Source organism: Geotrypetes seraphini, chromosome 17, assembly GCF_902459505.1.
Source record: "Geotrypetes seraphini chromosome 17, aGeoSer1.1, whole genome shotgun sequence".
In the NCBI taxonomy this organism is placed as follows: Eukaryota; Metazoa; Chordata; class Amphibia; order Gymnophiona; family Dermophiidae; genus Geotrypetes; species Geotrypetes seraphini.
The window spans coordinates 34,914,934-34,935,211 of record NC_047100.1 but is presented as its reverse complement, the minus strand read 5'-3'; the positions used below and the strand labels follow the sequence as shown (position 1 = coordinate 34,935,211).

At 44.6% G+C, this 20,278-nt stretch overlaps 1 protein-coding gene across 3 annotated transcripts in view; it reads left to right on the top strand.

Moving 5' to 3' along the window:
* Window positions 1–14,430, top strand: part of IPPK (inositol-pentakisphosphate 2-kinase) — a 235,871-nt gene extending 221,441 nt beyond the window's left edge. For all 3 annotated transcript variants that reach the window (XM_033926759.1, XM_033926757.1, XM_033926758.1), the window contains 3 exons: window positions 2,274–2,376; window positions 5,821–5,900; window positions 12,737–14,430. In XM_033926759.1, coding sequence (XP_033782650.1) covers window positions 2,274–2,376; window positions 5,821–5,900; window positions 12,737–12,962 — 409 coding nt within the window. In that variant the 3' untranslated portion in view covers window positions 12,963–14,430. The remainder of the gene's footprint in view (window positions 1–2,273; window positions 2,377–5,820; window positions 5,901–12,736) is intronic.
* The last annotated feature ends 5,848 nt before the right edge of the window (window positions 14,431–20,278 follow it).

Here is a 20,278-nt window from a genome sequence, read left to right as displayed (position 1 = left end):
CTGCTCTAAGGCTATTCTTTTCACGAGAATCATGCTTTCATTGCTGACGAAATTCCTTTCCCTTTTCATTCGTATCTATTCTGGGACATGACTTGTTTCAACTCATTTGATCTGCTGCTCCATATGGATGCATCATGTGCCAATAGACCTTTCTTATATGATTCTTGAATCTTTTTGGCATCTTCATTGCCCATATTTAGATTCTCCTGCCTCTAGGAGGTCATTTATTATTTTCTTGTCTCCAAACATATAGGTTTTCTCGGAATCCTCCTTTTAAGAACATAAGAAGTTGCCTCCGCTGAGGCATCTTGCCCAGCGGTCCGCTCCCACGGCGGCCCATCAGGCCTATTGCCTGAACAGTGGTCCAGACTAATTTTGTAACTTACCTCTAATCCTATCCGTATAACCTACCTCTACTCCTATCTGTACCCCTCAATCCCTTTGTTCTCCAGGTACCTATCCAAACCTTCTTTGAAGCCCTGTAGTGTGCTCCTGCTTATCACATCCTCCGGTAGCGCGTTCCATGTATCCACCACCCTCTGGGTGAAAAAGAACTTCCTGGCGTTTGTTCTAAACCTTTTACCTCTAATAGAACATGGCGTTCCTCTATTTATTTTTTTCTATTATATTGCTTAACATAAGAACTGCCTCTGCCGGGTCAGACCAGGGTCCATCGTGCCCAGCAGTCCGCTCCCACAGTGGCCCCCAGGTCCATGACCTGTAAGTGATCCTTTTCCTAAATCGTGTATTCCCTATTCATTTAGTGTCCTGTATAGTTACCCTCTATCTGTAGCTTTCAATCCCCTTCTCCTTCAGGAAGTCATCCAATCCCTTTTTGAAACCCAATATTGTACTCTGTCCTGTCACCTGTTCTGGGAGTGCATTCCAGGTGTCCACCACCCTCTGAGTGAAGAAGAACTTCCTAGCATTCGTTTTGAAAATGTCTCCTTTCAATTTTTCTGAATGCCCTCTTGTTTTGTTGTCCCCGCTAGTCTGAAGAATCTGTCCCTCTTCACCTTCTCTATGCCTTTTATGATTTTATAAGCCTCTATCATGTTGCCTCTAAGTCTCCACTTTTCCAGGGTAAAGAGCCCCAGCTTCTCCAGCCTTTCAGCATACGAAAGGTTTTCCATGCCCTTTATCATCCTTGTTGCTTTTCTCTGGACCCTCTCGAGTATCGCCATATCCTTCTTAAGGTACGGCGACCAGTATTGGACGCAGTACTCCAGATGCGGGCGCACCATCGCTCGGTACAGTGGTAGAATAACTTCCTTCGTTCTGATAGTGATCCCCTATTTGATAATGCCTAACATTCTGTTCGCTTTCTTTGAGGCCGCTGCACATTGCGCCGCCGGCTTCATTGTTTTATCCACCGATACCTCCAAGTCTTTTTCTAGGTTGCCTTCCCCCAGTACCCTCCCTCCTATCGTATAGCTGTACATCGGGTTCCCTTTCCCGATATGCAAGACTTTACATTTCTCTACATTGAAGCTCATCTGCCATCTTTTTGCCCACTCACTCAGTTTGTTCAGGTCTCTTTGTAGTTCTTTGCATTCCTCAACAGTTCTGACTCTACTGGAGAGTTTTGTGTCGTCCGTGAATTTTATAACTTTGCACTTCGTCCCTGTTTCCAGGTCATTAATGAATATATTGAACAGCAGCGGTCCCAACACTGACCCCTGTGGGACACCACTTGTGACCACTTTCCAGTCAGAGTAGTGTCCCTTTACTCCCACCCTCTGTTTCCTGTCCGCCAGCCAATTCCTGATTCATCTGTGCTTCCCTTGCCTCCGTGCTCTATCAGATAATGATCTAGTTTCTGAGTTCTTGGAACCCAACTCTCCCTAAACTAAAGCTAGGGAGACACACATGTGAGAATATGCTGTCTGCTTGTCTAGGGATAAAGCACAGTTACTGACCATAACAGGTGTTATTCAGGGACAATGGGCAGATATTCTCACAACCTGCCCACCTCCCCTAGCTGGCTTCTTCGCATGGGCATAGCACTGACGACCTTGTGAGCTGGCATTGGGCGGAAAAGCACTCGCACATGTGTAGTGCGGGCAGTCTAAAAGCTTGCTAAAGCTTAAAGTGATACTACACTTTTCACTGTCCCTACCGGGGCTCCACCAATGAAGAACAAACATTACAGTTCAGTAATTTTTCATTATGTTGTTGCTTGGATTTATTGTGATTTTTCTGCTGTTTTGTAGGAAAGCATCTGCTTGTCAGTGAGGTCTCGATCCATAAAATAAAACACTTTTTTCTTTTAGAAGTAATTTGGAGATAGATGGTCCCTATAATGAAACATTTTATGAGAAGTTAAAAGATCTTTCAACTGAGGATGATGGGACTGTGACTTATGCTGTTACAAAGGTAACGTTGTTTTCTACGCATTGATGAGGTAAAATCAGTGAAAGAATCCTTTAGTAATAAGGCACTGTTAAAATCTCTTGAAAGAAAGATATTTAGGGCTCCTTTTACAAAGCCGTGTTTGCGAAGTTGCTGCAGTAAATGCACCGACGCCCATAGGACTTCAATGGGCTTTGCAGCATTTATTGTGGCAGCATTGCTTCTGAAGCTTTGTAAAGGGGGATGGGGCTTGTATCCAATCCAAGCGGTTTACAATCAGGGATCTCAAAGTCCCTCCTTGAGGGCCGCAATCCAGTCGGGTTTTCAGGATTTCTCCAATGAATATACATTGAAAGCAGTGCATGCATATAGATCTCATGCATTTTCATTGGGGAAATCCTGAAAACCCGACTGGATTGCGGCCCTCAAGGAGGGACTTTGAGACCCCCTGGTTTACATATTTTAGAGAGGTCCTTCTTTTGTACCTGGGGCAATGAAGTGTTAAGTGTCTTGCCCAGAGTCATAAGGCGCTGCAGTCGGAATTGAGTTGACAACCTCAGGGTACTGAGGCAACTGCTGTAACCACTAGATTACCCCTCTACCTTAAGTAGGAAGCAGTTAAACTACAAAAGCTTGTTTTTGGCTTTTATAGCAACGTTTACACCAACCCCGGTACGGCTAACAGTCCAATTAGGCATGTGGTACTATTTTGTACTGATTTGACTCCTGCAAAGTACAAGTAAACAGTAAAGGTACTATTCTTCTGTTGTGACACACCTGTCGGATAATGTTCATGAATGTGACATACTGAACACTAAGAGAGAGCGATTTGGCAAAACGCAGATGCGTGGATGTTTGAGTCCAAGAGATGATAAGGTGAGTCCCTGAAGGGGTCATCTGGCTTCCTGCTCAGGGCTTTACCGTATTTTCACGCATATAACGCGCGCGTTATACGTGTTTTTACAAACCGTGCATACCCTTGCACGGTATACGCGTGAGCGCGTTGTACAAATTTTTTTTTACATAGCCCCCCCCCCCCCGATTCACCCCCGCAGGACCGCTCGCACGCACCCGCACCCACACCCCGAAGGACCGCCGACTCCCCGACACGATCGGGGCAAGAGGGAGCTCAAGCCTTCTTGCCCCCCCCCGACTCCCCGACACAATCGGGGCAAAAAGGAGCCCAAGCCCTCTTGCCCCGCCGATTCCCCAACTCCCCGACAATATCGGGCCAGGAGGGAGCCCAAGTTCTCCTGGCCCTGGCGACCCCCCCCCCCCCCCTAGTTGTTCAGGCAAGGAGGGAGCCCAAACCCTCCTGGCCACGGTGACCCCCTAACCCCACCCCGCACTACATTACGGGCAGGAGGGATCCCAGGCCCTCCTGCCCTCGACGCAAACCCCCCTCCCCCCAACGACCGCCCCCCCAAGAACCTCCAACCGGCCCCCCAGCCGACCTGCGACCCCCCTGGCCGACCCCCCGACACCCCCACCCCCCTTCCCCGTACCTTTCTGTAGTTGGCCGGACAGACGGGAGCCAAACCCGCCTGTCCGGCAGGCAGCCAACGACGGAATGAGGCCGGATTGGCCCATCCGTCCCAAAGCTCAGCCTACTGATGGGGCCTAAGGCGCCTGGGCCAATCAGAATAGGCCCGGGAGCCTTAGGTCCCTCCTGGGGGCGGGGCCTGAGGCACATGGTCAGGCCCATGTGCCTCATGCCCCACCCCCAGGAGGGACCTAAGGCTCCCGGGCCTATTCTGATTGGCCCAGGCGCCTTAGGCCCCACCAGTAGGCTGAGCTTTGGGACGGATGGGCCAATCCGGCCTCATTCCGTCGTTGGCTGCCTGCCGGACAGGCGGGTTTGGCTCCCGTCTGTCCGGCCAACTACAGAAAGGTACGGGGAAGGGGGGTGGGGGTGTGGTGGGGGTCGGCCAGGGGGGGTCGCGGGTCGGCAGGGGGGGCGGTCGGAGGTTCTTGAGGGGGCGGTCGTTGGGGGGAGGGGGGTTTGCGTCGAGGGCAGGAGGGCCTGGGATCCCTCCTGCCCGTAATGTAGTGCGGGGTGGGGTTAGGGGGTCGCCGTGGCCAGGAGGGTTTGGGCTCCCTCCTGGCCTGAACAACTAGCGGGGGGGGGGGGTCGCCAGGGCCAGGAGGACTTGGGCTCCCTCCTGGCCCGATATTGTTGGGGAGTTGGGGAGTCGGCGGGGCAAGAGGGCTTGAGCTCCCTCTTGCCCCGATCGTGTCGGGGGTGCCAAGGTTGGCTGGGGCAAGAGGGCTTGAGCTCCCTCTTGCCCCGATCGTGTCGGGGAGTCGGCGGGGCAAGAGGGGAAGCAGCAGGACACCGGTAGGAGCTTCTACATGATGGGGGGGTCGGGAGGCTGTGGGGGTGCGAGCGGTCCTTCAGGGTGGGGGTGCGTGCGAGCGGTCCTTCGGGGTGGGGGTGCGAGCGGTCCTGCGGGGGGGGATGAATCGGACGTGGGGGGGGCATCAGGCTTTCAGGGTGGGAACAGGACTTCAAGGGGGAGAGGAGAGTCGGGGCGGGCGAAAGAAGAGTCGGGGTGGCCAGAGGAGAGTCGGGGCGGGCGACTGGAGAGTCGGGCAGCATGCGCGGTATACGGGTGTGCGCGGTATACAAAAATTTCTGTACATTAATTTGTGTTTTCCGCGCACTATACCCGTGTGCGCGTTTTACACGGGTGCGCGTTATCTACGTGAAAATACGGTAACCCTTATTCCAGTGCAATAGGTGAGACATTCTAGACATGTGGGTTATTTCCCAATGACTGCATACCATATACAGAAGGAATCCACTCTGGATTTTTTTCTGCGACTCTGCTCTACTTCACTGGGAGCTCTAGCACCACCTGTAGTTTTTCTCTGCTGTACACATGCCTGAAGGCACATGCCTGTACACATGCCTGTTCTGCTCTCCCTTAGTCAACGTTTTCAGCCCCTTTTTGGAATTTCTTTGTGCTCAGAGTGATTCTTAAGCTTTGCCTGCGTTGATTGGGGGGGGGTGGGGGGAAGTAGAATAGCCAAGCGATATTAGTGCATCAATCGCTTGGCTATTTTGCATGGGGTTTTAGCTAATTTGCATGGCCAGATCAGAAAATGGACAATCAAGGGGAAAAACACGTGGTGGGTTGTTTTGTGCATCGGGTCGGTAATAACGATCTTCTCTAAAGTTGTGAAAATGGGTTTAGCGACAATCACTTTAATTCATCCCCTTGTTAGTTGCTTGCCATAGCATTGAATATTAGCCCCAATGTCTTGAAATTTGTTTTGGCTCTGAAGTATGCAAGTAATGTTCTGAACAGCTGAGCTGTTTGAATACTTTTTAAAATTGTAAAGCAAGTTTGTCATTTTGCATGCATGTTTAAGTTAACAATTCATTTTGTTTTTAACTTGTCTCCAAAAATGTGATTTTTCTACAAACTGTAGCAGTGTAAAATGAATTCTTTCTCTCTCCTGTAGATTCATCAATATAGAGTGGCAATGACAGCTAAAGATTGCTCCATCATGATTGCTTTGACACCTTGTCTTCAGGATGAATGGTGAGAAAATGGAAGAGGCTATCATACTGTGTGTGTGTGTATATATATATATATATATATATATATATATATATATATTAGTATTTAAGAGGTCTAATAAAGCGTGTAAGAGAACTGAAAATGCAGCACTTAATAAATTGTTAAAGCTGGTAAACTCTAGTGCCCTCCTCCCCCCTTAGGTCAGTGGTTCTCAGACCTAACACCACATCCCTATATTCTGTCACATGCTTCACACACACTTGAAATCACATCAGATCCACCTCTACTGACACCAACCCACCACCACACTAGAGTTGCGCGGGGACAGAAATCAAACCAGTCCCCACCTACCCCGCTGGAATCAAATTAATTCCTGCTAGAATTGACTCTGTCCCTACAAGTAATCTCTTCCGTCCCCATAAACTTCATAAGTAGTTATTTCATTTAATTATGCTACTGAATTTTTAAAGGCTCTGGTAGAGACCCATTTACAAATAAGAAAAGACACTTTATTAATTTGGAAATATTAACCATTTGGCCTATGCATTTTTGGCTGAACCCCAATTTCCCCTAACCGCATGATTACTCCTGCTCCTATCTGTGCTGCAAAATGGCTGCTAAGTTCTCATTCATAAAATATTTCCAAGCAATGCAAATTAAGATATTAAAGTTTACTCACTAACCCAATATATGGAAAAGAAGAGATACCAGATAGTTGCTACAAACAGCCCCTGGTGATAGAAGCAATTTTAAAGAAACCTAAAAAGTCAGGCACTCAATTTTCAGCCCCTCTAGGCAAAGATCTACCAACTTTGGATTTCTTTGGAAAATATTTCTATGCTTTCAACTTGCACATGTTTTCCACCAACTGTTTGATGTAATATATGTAGGAAATTATAGAGCAGCTGTGTCAATTCTGTGATCTATCTCTACAGAAAAGGAAGATGACCTTTTAAATCTCTTCTGAGAATGACTGTGGGAACAGTTCTGCTTATTTTGGCTCTTAACACAGCACCTAGATACTTAGCTATAGGAGCCTATGGAGTAGCTGACCTTATGGGAAGATGTATGTGACAGATTAAGCAATATCCTTTGTACATGGAAGGTACCAAGATCAAGGAAGCAAAAAACCTATTGTAAAGAACTATTCCTTAAGGTCCCATTGACCCCAGACTGTACAATTAGGTTGAATTCCCTTCCTTTCACTAGCTGGAGGTAGAGAAATTGACTTCTCCCAGTGATATCACCAGTATAAGAGCTGGTGCTCTGTGGTAGGTTATGTGTGTTGGTGTACCTGGTCCCTGGCTTAGTTCTCAGTCATGAAGGCTAAGGTCACACTGCTGGGTAGATCACAATGGTCTTCCTCCCAGAATTAAGTTGCTCCGCAGCCCCAGGTTGCCCATAGGTGATTACTTGGTGCAGTGCTCAGCTTGGTTACCACAAGGCCTTTGCCACAGGAGATGCAGAACCTCCATTCCCCACTTTCTGTTCATCAGTTGCAGGCTCTTTGCAGCACCAAAGAGTGAATGTAATTTAATTTTGCTGGGTTGCCTGTTGTCAGAGGAATTAAGCAAGTCCAAAAAAAGTGCAACACTTCCCCCCCCCCCCTTTTAAAGAGGAAACAAAAGAGAACTAGCAGGAGCCTGGTGAGTTCCTGACTCTGGACTTCTCTAGGTATGTGGTGCAGGCCTTTGTATGCTAGCAGGCTGGTGCTATACTGGCTGTGGGTGCTAACAGTTGAGTACAACTGCTGACTCTCTGTGCCCACAGTGTGATAAGTTGTTAATAACTTTAGAAATGATGGGGGGCGGGGGGGGGGCAATCCCTTTGCAGTCATCTGAGGCTGCTCCTGGCTTGTTTTTAGGACACATAGTCCCAATGGATTTGGCAGTAGGCACAGCTGTGCTAGGTCCTGCTGTACTTTCTCTGTAGCAGGAACTGTTTCAGCGCCTGTTAAGGAAGGAGGGGTGGGAGTCTGTGTCTTCACTTGCTCAGGGCAGGGGTTGGGGTTTTCCTAAGCTCTGATTGGCTGCAGTAAATGGCCCTGCTTATTAAACAGGCACTAATAGCTGATAGTGGCCCCTCACTGCTGGGATGGGCCAATGATGCATCTGTGACAATGTGCCAGAGAGAGGCTTTTACCTCTAGAGGTGCCCATGATGAAGTGGGAGGACTATTCGGTGTTGCAATCTCTCTGTGACTTTGGGTTGGAAGTGGAAGGGTGCTCCCCACTTATACACCAGTTTCAGCAGGAAGAACTTTCCCACTTTATTGATTTTTATGTCCAAGGCCCTGGGTCTATCCTAGGCCTACTCCACAGAAGAAGATATCTGTTCTGGAGAGCTGCTTTCCCCCCTCCCCCTGGGTTCTCTTCTGCATAATGACAGGAGGCTCCAAATAGAGTCCTCCAGGGGTCCAGCATTCTGGACAAGATATACCCTCTACCTGCTGAGAAGGTAGCAAGGTATTGGAATTTTCCAAGGTGGACCCTCTGGTTACAGCAGTGACCAAGAAGACTATCATCCCTATTGAAGGGAGCTCAGCTGTAAAGGAGAGGCATGAGAAGAAGGGGGGAACAGCTGACTTTCTCTTCTGCTACAATGGATGTTCAGTCTGCTGTGGGTGGCAGCTATGTAGCTAGAGACATGTCGTGCTGATTGTAATAGCCACCAGAGTCCCCAGAAGTGACCCATCTGGAATTGGGGGGAGGGAGGGAGAGGAATGTTCTCTATCTTCTGTGTGAATAACCTCTAATTCAGTGGCCTTGATTATGGTGTTTTTGGCTGCATTATTAGGTGGCAGCTACAGTGTCTAAGAAGCATTCAATTGAACTTCTCTTCAAGGATTGTCCTCATTTTAGGGATATGGAAAAGCTGGTCAAGGACCTGGTGGAGGCCAGCCCTCTCATGTACCCTGAGTTACGCCAGAAATGATCCTAGCATGCTTCTGTGGCAATCCTCATTCTAGAGGATTTTTGGATGGATAGGTGACAGTCCAGGCCCACTCTAGGCCTCAGCAGGCTCTTCAAACTGTTCTACACACAATTGAGGTGTTTTGGGGAAAAGCAAATTAGTACCTCTTTTAAGTAACACATGAACTAAACACATTTCCTTCATCCTCCTTTCCTCACACAAAACGATAAAGTCTGCTGTAAAAATGAGCCTTGAATATATAATCCAGTTTTCAAAAGAACACATGACACCCAAAGCAGAAAGAGAACTAGTATGCTGCACCTGGATCGCCATACGAGGAGAAGAAACCTGTGAGGAGAAATCTGACGCCCAGATCACAAAATGCCTTTTGGAAATCAAAAACTGGATGTCTGTCAACAAATTACAACTAAACGCCTCCAAAACGGAACTCCTGATCCACAAAGAACACTGGAACCGCGCCCGTCCTTAGCTATGCTGGGACTCGACTACCATAATTGTGAAGGACCAAATATGCAGCCTAGGAATACTCTTAGATTCCAACCATATCTCTCAGGTGGTATCTTCCTCATTTTACTACCTACGACAGCTCCAAAAAATAAGGAACTACTGTTCTGAGTCTTCTCTCGCATGGACTGTTGCAATGCCCTATTCAATAGTCTCACAGTGAAGAACATACGTCTCCAGCGTGTGTAAAACGCGGCAGTCAGGCTTTTAAAAAAACTGTGCCTGCGACCCTGTCTCCTAGGCTCTATCGTTGGCTTACTTGCTGCCCGTAGCCAAAACATGTCTTCAAGGGCTTGATGCTAGCATTCAAAACCTTGCACAACATGGCGCCAGGCTACATGATGACTAAGCTTCCTTTGTACATCCCGAACAGGTCCCTCCATTCTCAGGATCAAATATGCCTCCTGGTTGTACCCTTCAAAATCAAACTGCCAAACGATGTTTCTACTCCCACTTTTTACCGAGCCATTGGAATCAACTGCCCCTACAGATCAGAGCCCTTAAAGGACTCCTCAACTTCAGAAAAGTTGGTCAGAAATTTGAGTTTTGTTGTGAAAGTCCATGGAATGGAAAAAATCTCTGGTAGGTTTAAAGATGTTCTCCCCGTGGAGCTGGGTTAGATGTTCTCTCATTCCGTGGACTTTCACAACAAAACTCAAAATTTCTGACCAACTGACTTTCCCGTCAAAATTCAAATTGGTGGACTGCCCTGTTCCCAATCAGGTCACACTGCAGACTTCAGAGAATACCCTGAAGAAAGGCACAACATGGTGGCTGAAACGTCGGTTTCTACCTGACAGACGCAGCCACACCCGGAAATCTGCAACAAGCAAAAACATACCTCTTCACCTAAATCCCATGCCTGAGGTCAATAGATTACAAAGAAATATTAATGTATATTGGTACTAGATCCTCGATATGTGTCACATAGGATAAAAACTTATATTGATAAATCTTGCACTGTAACTGTGAAAATCACGGGCCTTTGGAACGATCTCACTGTCCCGCTGCGGAACTTGGGCTCCCTCCAACTATTTCAAAAACAACTGAAAACCTGGCTTTTCTCTAACATCTCTTCCCCTGTCCACATCCTCCTCTATTCATATGCTCTTGTAAATCTTTCTCCTCTCTCTTCCTATATTTTTAAACTTTGTAAACTGTGTCGAACTCCACTTCCGTGGAGATGATGCGTTATATAAACTTAAGGCTTAGTTTAGTTTAGTTTAGTGTATCTAATGGAACGAAAAATACGGTAAGTGTCTTAGCTAGAGAATTGATCGGTTATCCCTGCAACTTTCAAACTTGGAGGTGTAATCATTGTATCTCAACTCGTTCCTGGAGTAGCGGGTTTGCTTTTGCATTTTGGGAGACCCCAGGCTAGTTTCTTGGATTCTCCGACTTGTAATCCTGTACTCTGTTTAAAATTAATGGTCTATTTTAAAAACACAGACTCTGAGAAAAGTTGTCACTTTTCCTCACCTCTGTTTCACAGGATATTTTTCGATGTGTAGGAGGCACTTTTGCAGTAAACATTCAAAGACAGGACTTCCCAGATTTGTTCTGGAGATAACATAGCCAGTTTGGTTTCAGGATATCCATGAGAAATTTTCATGAGGACCATGCTTAATATATGTATACTAGTTTCAAGTTTTATTAATTTTGATATACCAACCATCAAGTTAATATCTGGCTGGTTAACAATATGTTTAAAAGAAAGAGAAACTAAACAAAACTAAAAACAAAAAGAAGCATTGTGTATAAACAAATAACATCACAAGACGAACTAGACCGTGTGGATAAAAGGGAAGGGAGGGTGAAGTTACATATTTGAGAAGAAAATGGAGATAGTGGGGTAAGGATAAAACATAATGGAGAGGGGCGCTTTAAAGAAAGCGGTTATTTATTATTGGTAAATAGAGATGATGGCTCTAAGTGAAAGCGAAGGCATCGTGAAATAAAAACGTTTTTAAGTCTGTCTTAAATTTATCAAGTCGTGTTTCGTCGCGGAGTTGCTGTGGCAGGGAATTCCAGAGGGTAGGGGCAGTTACTGCGAAATTTACTTTACGTGTATTGTAGAAGTCTTTGATAGTGGGGATAAAGAGAAGTTTTTGATCGGTTGATCTTAGAGTGCGTGAAGAGCAGTAGGGAATGAGAAGTTTGTCAAGGAATGAGGGCAAACGAGAGAGCTTTATTTTGAAGGATAGTAAGATAATTTTAAAGGTGATGCGGTGAGTAATAGGGAGCCAGTGTGCTTCTTTTAGAAGAGGGGTAACATGGTCGTATCTGCCTACTTTATGGATAAGTTTTATTGCAGTATTTTGTATTAGTTGTAAACGACGAATTTCTTTTTGGGGAAGGCCATTCAGAAGAGAGTTACAGTAATCGAGATGAGAAATTACTAAGCTGATGCCCCGATGTTGCACGGGTATTTAATTATAGCAATAACACTGTACATGGATTCAAATAAAGATACTTTATAGTGGTGAATGAAATTATTTTTTTACAGCTTAATAAAAAGTACAATATTCAAATTATAATGTGAAATATTTGACAAAATGAATACAATACAACTAACGCAAAACGTGATTATAAACAACAATTTTAGTTTCACCTCCTGGGGCAAGAACATATAAATTCTAGGGTGAACCCACCCTTGAGCAAGCAACATAGAGTTGTGGGCCGTGAGACCCCCAGAACATATTACCCCAGGTAGTGAGGGATCTGCAAACCAAGTTTCATTCAAGTCGGTCAAGCCGTTTTTGAATTACTGTGAGAATGGCAGTTTTTTACATATTTTCCATTGGCATGAATGGGTGAAATCTGATTTTCTGTTTGTAGCTCCGCCCACGTGTGCAGGTGGGCCGCGAGACCCCCAGAACATATCACCCCAGGTAGTGAGGGATCTGCATACCAATTTTTGTTCAAATCATCAAGCCGTTTTTGAATTACTGTGAGAATGGCAGCTTTTTACATTTTTTCCATTGACATGAATGGGTGAAATCTGATTTTCTGTTTGTAGCTCCGCCCACGTGTGCAGGTGGGCCACGAGACCCCCAGAACATATCATCCCAGGTAGTGAGGGATCTGCATACCAAGTTTCGTTCAAATCGGTCAAGCCGTTTTTGCGTGATCGCGGCACATACACACACACATACATACACACATACATACACACATACATACCTCCGATTTTATATATATATATATAGATTTATTGTGGACATCCCAAAACCCCAACTGGCTATGGCAGACCTCAGGACAGGATCGGAAAACTTTGGTCTAAGGCTATTGGACTAGGTGCACTTCTGCATTATTAATGTATAAATAGCATTGGGGATCTGGAATGTGATAATACTTTTCTATAACTATTCTCTAGCATTGTTTTCAGTTTTTAACACATTTGTATGGCTTGTATTTCAGCCCAGAACAAAGATGTGTGGTTCCAACATCGAAATCTAGATTTGTTTATTCAGTTTCCCTCTTGGACCTTGACCTTAAACCATATGAAAACATTCCACACCAGTATGAACGGGATAGCAAGATAGTAAACTATTATTTGAAGAGTTTACAGGCCAAAGAAGACCAACATCTGCTTGATTTCTACAAGGAGAATGAAGACTGCACATTAGTTTTTCATAAAGTATAAGGTTATTTTCTTAAATTTCAGTACTGTAGAATATGAAAAGGGTTATATATATAATGCATTTTAGTTGCAAATATTCCTTGGTTGAAATATTTCAAAAGGCATAGGACTAAAATAATACTTGAGGAATGGCTACTGTTGAGTTAAAGGAAGGTGCTGATTCCTATTGCATAACTGAACTGTGCCATAGCAGTTGTCGTCAGGAAATAGATTAATATGAAGCACACCTTGAGCACATGCATTCACATAGCATGCTCTCACCCCCTCTCCCCCTTCCCATATTGCCATGTGTAGCTCTCTTTTTGAAACTATCCTTAAGGCACACACAGCTCTCTCATTTTTCCCTCCCACTGCTCCATTATCTTTCACTCAGTCCCTCCTTACTTGAGCACACCTCCCCTGTTGCTAAGTCTTAAAGCCTTTTCCCCTGTCAACAGTACGTGCACAGAGGTGTCTCCCACTGCATGTGGCTTGCCTCCCTCCTTTCCTCTTCATCCCCACAGTATTCTGCTGATTTATCAGAAGCAGAATAGAAATATGTAGGTTGGCCACATCCTCTTTTTCTGTCACTTGTTGCAGAATTTGAATACCATGTGACACCATAGCCATGCAGTGCCAGGGGGCTTATGGTCTCCTCTGCTTGTGTCTAATCAGTGCTGGTTTGGGGTGGGAGGGGAGGAGGTACTGCAGAGGTGTGCATATGAATCAGGAAGGAGGGGGGGCAGTGAAAGATAAGAGGAGAGCAGGTGGGCAAGCCAGGGGAGTGGATGGAGGGAGAGCAAGAGTACAAATATGCAATGCACAGTAGTGCTAAATTCCCCAGGAGTAATAGTTGAAACACTTAAAGGGGGGTTTTGTCTCACTAAGTTATATGGTCATATTTTTTTGTTGTTGTTATTGTGTTACATAGTGGGAAAAATGCAAGTAAAAGGAATTCAAATAGGTAACTTTGAAACACTTATTCCGCACAAAGCATTTATTTATTAATTTTTTTTTTTTTTTTATTATTCATACTAGACTGTCCTACTGGTACAAATTAAGCATGAGGTGATACTTAAAAAGCTTTATGTAAAAATCTGAAAGGTAAATAGGAATGTCCTAGAAGTAGAGAACTTTTTTTTTTTTTTAGCAGTGTGTTGCAGTTGACCATACAGATTTTGAGGACACACAGCAGTGAATCACAGCTGTAGCTGAGTTATTCCCTTTTCAAATGTCATGGGAAAACTTTGCCTTTTGTTGTTGTGAAAGGGATAAGGTCATTGGCTACAATGCTTCATGTGGGTTACAGTATATTTGACTGTGTTTTTATTTATTTATAAATAGCCTCCTGCATGTTAAGTGAAAAATCCATAAATGGTGCTTTACAGCATCAATCCAAGCTCAGATGCAATGTGATGAATATTCAGATTTCCATTGCAAAACAGTTCAGACTGATTTAAAAAGCAAAATAAAAACAGGTTAGGAGAAAGTATGGCAGTGTTTGGTTTCATTTTACTGTAATCCATCAGCAAAATGTTGTGGCATATAATGGAAACGCCGAGCAATTGGATGGTTAGTGGAAAAGCTAGGCTATCTAGAGTATTTTGTTTCTCTAATTTGTTCAGTCTGAACTTTCTTAACATTAGAAAAGTTGAAAGAAGCTTCTCTGCCTTTGAATGACCTTGACTCACTCACTCATAAGAACTGCCTTCTCCGGATCAGACCCATGGTCCATCGAGTCCGGCGATCCATACACGCGGAGGCCCAGTCAGGTATACACCTGATGTAGTTTTAGTCACCCATATATCCCTCTATGCCTCTCATAAGGAGATGTGCGTCTAATTTGCCTTTGAATCCTAGCACAGTGGATTTCGTAATAACCTCCTCTGGGAGAGCATTCCAGGCGTCTACCACTCGCTGCGTGAAGCAGAACTTCCGGACATTTGTCCTAGACTTGTCCCCCCTTAGCTTCAAACCATGTCCTCTTGTCCTTGTCACGTTGGACAATGTAAATAATTTATTTTCCTGCTCTATTTTATCGATGCCTTTCAGTATTTTGAACGTCTCGATCATGTCCCCTCGCAGCCTCCTCTTCTCAAGGGAGAACAGTCCCAGTTTTTTGAGTCATTCCTCATAAGGGACTTGCCATGACCTATAGGTTGCCTTTGAGTTTGAGAACAAAGAATATAAAGACAGCTTGCAAAAAGCCTATTTAATTTCAGAAAATAAAGTTTGGGATATGAACAGATGCAGATTTCTTTTTAAAATAAGAAATGTAGTCCTTGGCAATATAGGAACCAATATTGCAAACGAGATTCTTCCATCTATAGTCACATTAAATTTCTTTCATAACATTAGCTAAGCTGTAAACCTATATGGTTTTACCTGGCCATTTTGTGGACACATTTCTTAGACGTCTTTAAGTATGTGTGTGATTGTTTTGGTTTTCCATTCTTCGACTAGCGGAATTTAATCGCACACAGGCACGCAGTAGATGGTACCAAGACACAACAGCTCTTTATAAACTGAGCACACAGGGCCATTCCCATATGCAGTGGTTCCTTCATTCAAAGAGAGGTGAAAAGAAAGCTCAAACAGCAATTTTACTTTAGAAGTTCTTCTGTATTTATTGTCTCTTTTTTTTCTTAGACAAATTACCCATATTTACTTAAATTCGTCAACATCAACATGGAGTTGTGACAAAAAACAAACAGGGCTTTGGGGCCTGTCTGACTTGAGACAGGAAAATGGCTTAAGTATGATACTTGCAAAAGGAGGTAGCACCTACCCTACCTGCTATGACTGGAAATGTTATGGAGGCTCTAGCAACAGCTTATCATTTGGCTCAGAGCATTATGAGGTATTGCTAATATTGATTGTCATATCAGGAGTATGTACGTTAGGTGATCAATCCATTCCCACGAACCGGGTTTTGCAGAAGTATTACAACTTTCAGCACCTCCCACATTGCCAGTGGAATGTAGTACCCTTTTCAGTTTTTCTTTCTGTTAATTTTTTCTGAGGTTTTGGTGGCCTGAAACCCCATATTTGGGGATTCTCTGGAAAAGGACACAGGTTCTGCGGCTTGCGGGGCAAACCTTTGGGTGGACCAGTGGAGACAGGCTGCTGGGTGCTACTTGAGGGCTAGACAGGTCAATTCCCCTGGGAGCCAGCTCACCTTCTAAATTTTTCAGAGGCTTGAGCGCAGGCTGTGGGCACCTTGAGTTAGAACACATCAGGAAATCAGCTGCATATTTGCCCTACCCTCATCACTCTTTGAGGTTCTGTGGGGATGAAGGTCTCTGACAGTGTTGGTCCCACTGGCAGCCTGAAGATTTCCTGGTTTGGAGTCGTTATTTGAAGTTTCTGAGGCGGAAAGCTAATGGGTAGGCACTTTCACAGAACTGTAAGTACCGCCTCATTATTTCCTCATTTTTGAGGGTTTCTGGGGTCAGGGTTCAGATTCCCCGCCTCCAAAATTCCTATTTCAGGGCCACAGGAAATATCTGAGGTTTCATGTACTTCAGGAACATTTCCAGTTTGCGGCTCTCCCGTTCGGATTGGCAACATCCCTCCTCACTTTCACCAAGGTAATGGTGGTAGTTGCACCCCCCCATCTGTATGATTTGGCAAATAAAAGTTCTGTCCAAACTGGAGTACGACCAAGCAGTGCAATAGGTTTTGGATCTATTCCAGTGGTTAGGCTGGATAATTAATTTCAAGAAGTCATCTAGAACCGACCCAAAGTTTAGAGTATCTGCATATTCACTTCAACACGGCTCAGGGCTGCATTTTTCTTACCCAGCCATGCAGATGGAAACTCAAGTGACAAATCTTTGAATCTCTTAGAGATGTCGTTTCTTACTGCTTGACATTACCTTCAGGTACTGGGTTCCATTGCAGCACCCCTGGAGATTGTTCCGTGGGCCAGGGCACACATGCGGCCTCTCCATGATGCCCTTCTGTCTCATGGTCCCCTCAGCGTCATTCTCTTCAGATGCAGCTCCCATGGACAGGGACAGCCTTACGTTGGTGACTTCAAAGAGACTACTTGTCAAAGGGCTCTCTGAATCACATAGTGGTTGACTCTCATGACCGATGCCAGCCTATTTGGCTGAGGAGCCCATTGTGGGGGACCACTCAATTCAGGGCCAGTGGACTCTCTATCTGAAGTGGGGGCCATAAGCCACCTGGAGCCCCAAGCCATTCAGCTGGTGTTGAGAATTCTAGAAAAGGTCCTAGAGGGAAAGAGTGTTTTCTGAACATATATGAACAGACAAGGACGGATTAATGAGAGAAACCAATATTTAATCAAGAGAAATCTTGTCTCAATAATCTACTGCATTTCTTTGAAGGGGTGAATGAACGTGTGGATAAAGGTGAGCCGGTTGATATTATGTATTTGGATTTTCAAAAGGCATTTGACAAAGTACCTCATGAGGTAACTAGAAAGTCACGGGATAGGAGGTAATGTCCAATTATGGATTCTGTCCCCTTTACTGTTTGTATTAGCCCTTTGTGATATTTACTTGAACCTGGATATTAAGGGAGTACACCTGGGGACTCAGTTTTTTTAAAACTTGCTGCTTTTGCGGGCGATCTTTTGGCTCATCTGACAGACCCTTTCCATTCTTTGCAGGCTCTTTTGTAAACTATTTGAGAATATGGTAATTACGCTGGCTTTCACCTACATCTGGTTAAATCTGAGGCTTTACCACCGTCTTTGGCCTTGCAGGCTCAGCGGGGCGCTTCTTTTCCTTTGCGGTAGGCAACGGGCTCCTTTAGATATTTGGGGGTGTATCTCTCGGCCTCTACCGCACAACTTTATTCGCTAAATGTTTCTAAGCTTTTGGCTGATATCAGAGTCCAACTTGCGGCTTGGGGTGATCTTCCTTTGACACTGATGGGCCATATAGCCTTGATTTGCATGGGTTATATGTGCTGCAAACTTTGCCACTTCGTCTGTTGAAGAATGACCTTTCTCATTTGAATTGGCTATTATCTCACTTTTGTTGGAATTCTGTAAGCTGAAAGTTTTCTTTCATTATTTATTGGGTGGATGGACACAGGGTGGACTTGGACTTCACAATTTTGGCCTCTATAATGAAGCCTGTTTGTTTAGTCACCTGAAAGACTGGTTGCAGGGTGAACAGCCGTATACCCCTTTGGACTTTGAATGTGCTTTTTTATGCACCTCATTCTTTGTTTAGTCTCTTACATTTGCCTACTAAGGAGCTTCCTGTCATGTTCCATCTGTGTGTTCTCTTGAAATCTATACGCGCTGTGTGTGGGGAGCCTGATAGGTAGATTGGGAGGGGACCCCCGAGTGACATGTCAGTCATATGTGGGAACTTGGCTTTTCCGCCCGGCCTGATAACCCTGCTTTTAATAGTTGGGCTGCTTGCGGAATTAGTCATGTGGAACACTTGTTGACTGAGGAGGGGCGATTTTCTTCTCTCTCTTCCTCAGGAGCAGATCGCACAGCTGATGGAGGAACGCCTTTGAGTTTTCTTTGATGGGGTGGTGGTTTGTTCTACTTCAGTGTCGGCGTTGTATAGAGCCCTTTCTGACTTTACGAAGTTCATGACCCCATCTCCCTTATATCCGCATTATATCTTTAAGGCTTGCAAAGACCTTACCCATTGGAACATTCTGTGTGCCCTGCGGGGGTCCCTAGATTAATTACAGGAGCGATTTTTACATAAAGTAGGGGGTATTGCTTTACCCCCTCTGTCTGAAATATGACCGGGATCCTGATACTTTTGCTAATTCCTTTTAGGATTGTTGGACTGTACAAGCTTTTTGGAAGTCCATAGTCCATTACTTACAGGGCTTATTTCTGAGTCCTATCTCAGGTACGGTAGAACAATTTGTTCTAGACCTGCCTGGGGCTTTCGGTGGCCTCCCTAAGGGGGGGGTCCCTAACTGCAGGCTTCTCTTTCTTTTTCTTCTCTTCTTTTTTTTTTTTGGAGGGGGGGATGGTATCATTTCTGAGGTTGCCCAAGGGCCACAAGAGTACGGGCTTTTGGATTGTTTGAGACCTATTGGTCGTCTTCTGTATAATTCTTTAGTTGGGGGTGGGGTTTGCATTAGGGGATCTTGGTGGATGGATAGGGTGGGGGGGCTGGGTTTCCTACTTTTACTATACCACAAAACACAAAAAAATTTGTATTGTTGGATGGTTGGTTCCCTTGCCTTGCTTTATTCCTTGTTTGTTTTTGCATTCATAATAAAAAAAGATTTGAACATAAGAACTGGTTGAAAGACAGAAAACCAGAGAGTAGGTTTAAATGGTCAATATTCTCAATGGAGAAGGGTGTAAATAGTGGAGTTTCCCAGTGTTCTGTAGTAGGACTGCTGCATTTTAGCACATTTATCAATGATCTAGAGGTAGGAATAATTATTGAGCTAATTAAATTTGTTGATGACACAAGGTTGTTCAAAGTTGTTAAATCACAAGAGGATTGTAAAAAATTGCGAGAGACTGGGTGTCAGAATGGCAAATGATGGCATTAGGAGTCACTGGCCAGGAAAGGGATCTAGATGTCATTGTTGAAGATATATAGAAAATCTCAGCTTAATGTGCGGTGGTGGCCAAGAAAGCAAAAAAAAAAAAAAAAGTTAGGAATTATCAGGAATGGAAAACAGACAAAAATGTTATAATGCCCTTGTATTCACTCTATGGTACAGCCACACCTCGATTACTGTGTGTAATTCTGGTCACTGTATCTCAAAAAAAGATACAGAGAAGGGCGACGAACATGATAAAAGGGATGAGACAACTTCCCTATGAGGAAAGGCTAAAGCAGCTAGGGCTCTTCTTGGAGAAGAGATGGCTCAGGGGTGATATGATACATGAGGTCTTTAAAATACTGAGTGGAAAGAGTAGATGAGAATCTCTTGTTTACTCTTTCCAAAAATATTGGTACTAGGGGGCATGCAATGAATCTGAGTCATCGTTAAAACAGACTGGAGAAAATATTTTTTCACACACTGTGTAATTAAACTCTGGAATTTGTTGCCGGAGAATGTGGTGAAATCAGTTAGGGTTTTAAAAAAGGTTTGGATAATTTGCAAACAGGATGCTGGGCTTGATGGACCTTAAGTCTGTCCCAGTATGGCAATTATGTTCCCGGTGGCGGTTGTCTCAGCAAGACATATCTTGGAATTGCAAGCTCTTTCTTGTAGAGAGCCTAATCTTCAGATCATGAAGGCAGGTATAGTTCTCCGGACTGTTGCCTCCTTTCTTTTGAAAGTTGTATCTGATTTGCATGTCAACCTGGAGATTGGTCTGCCTGCTTTTCAACATACAGGCTCGGACAAGCAGGGTAGGATATTGA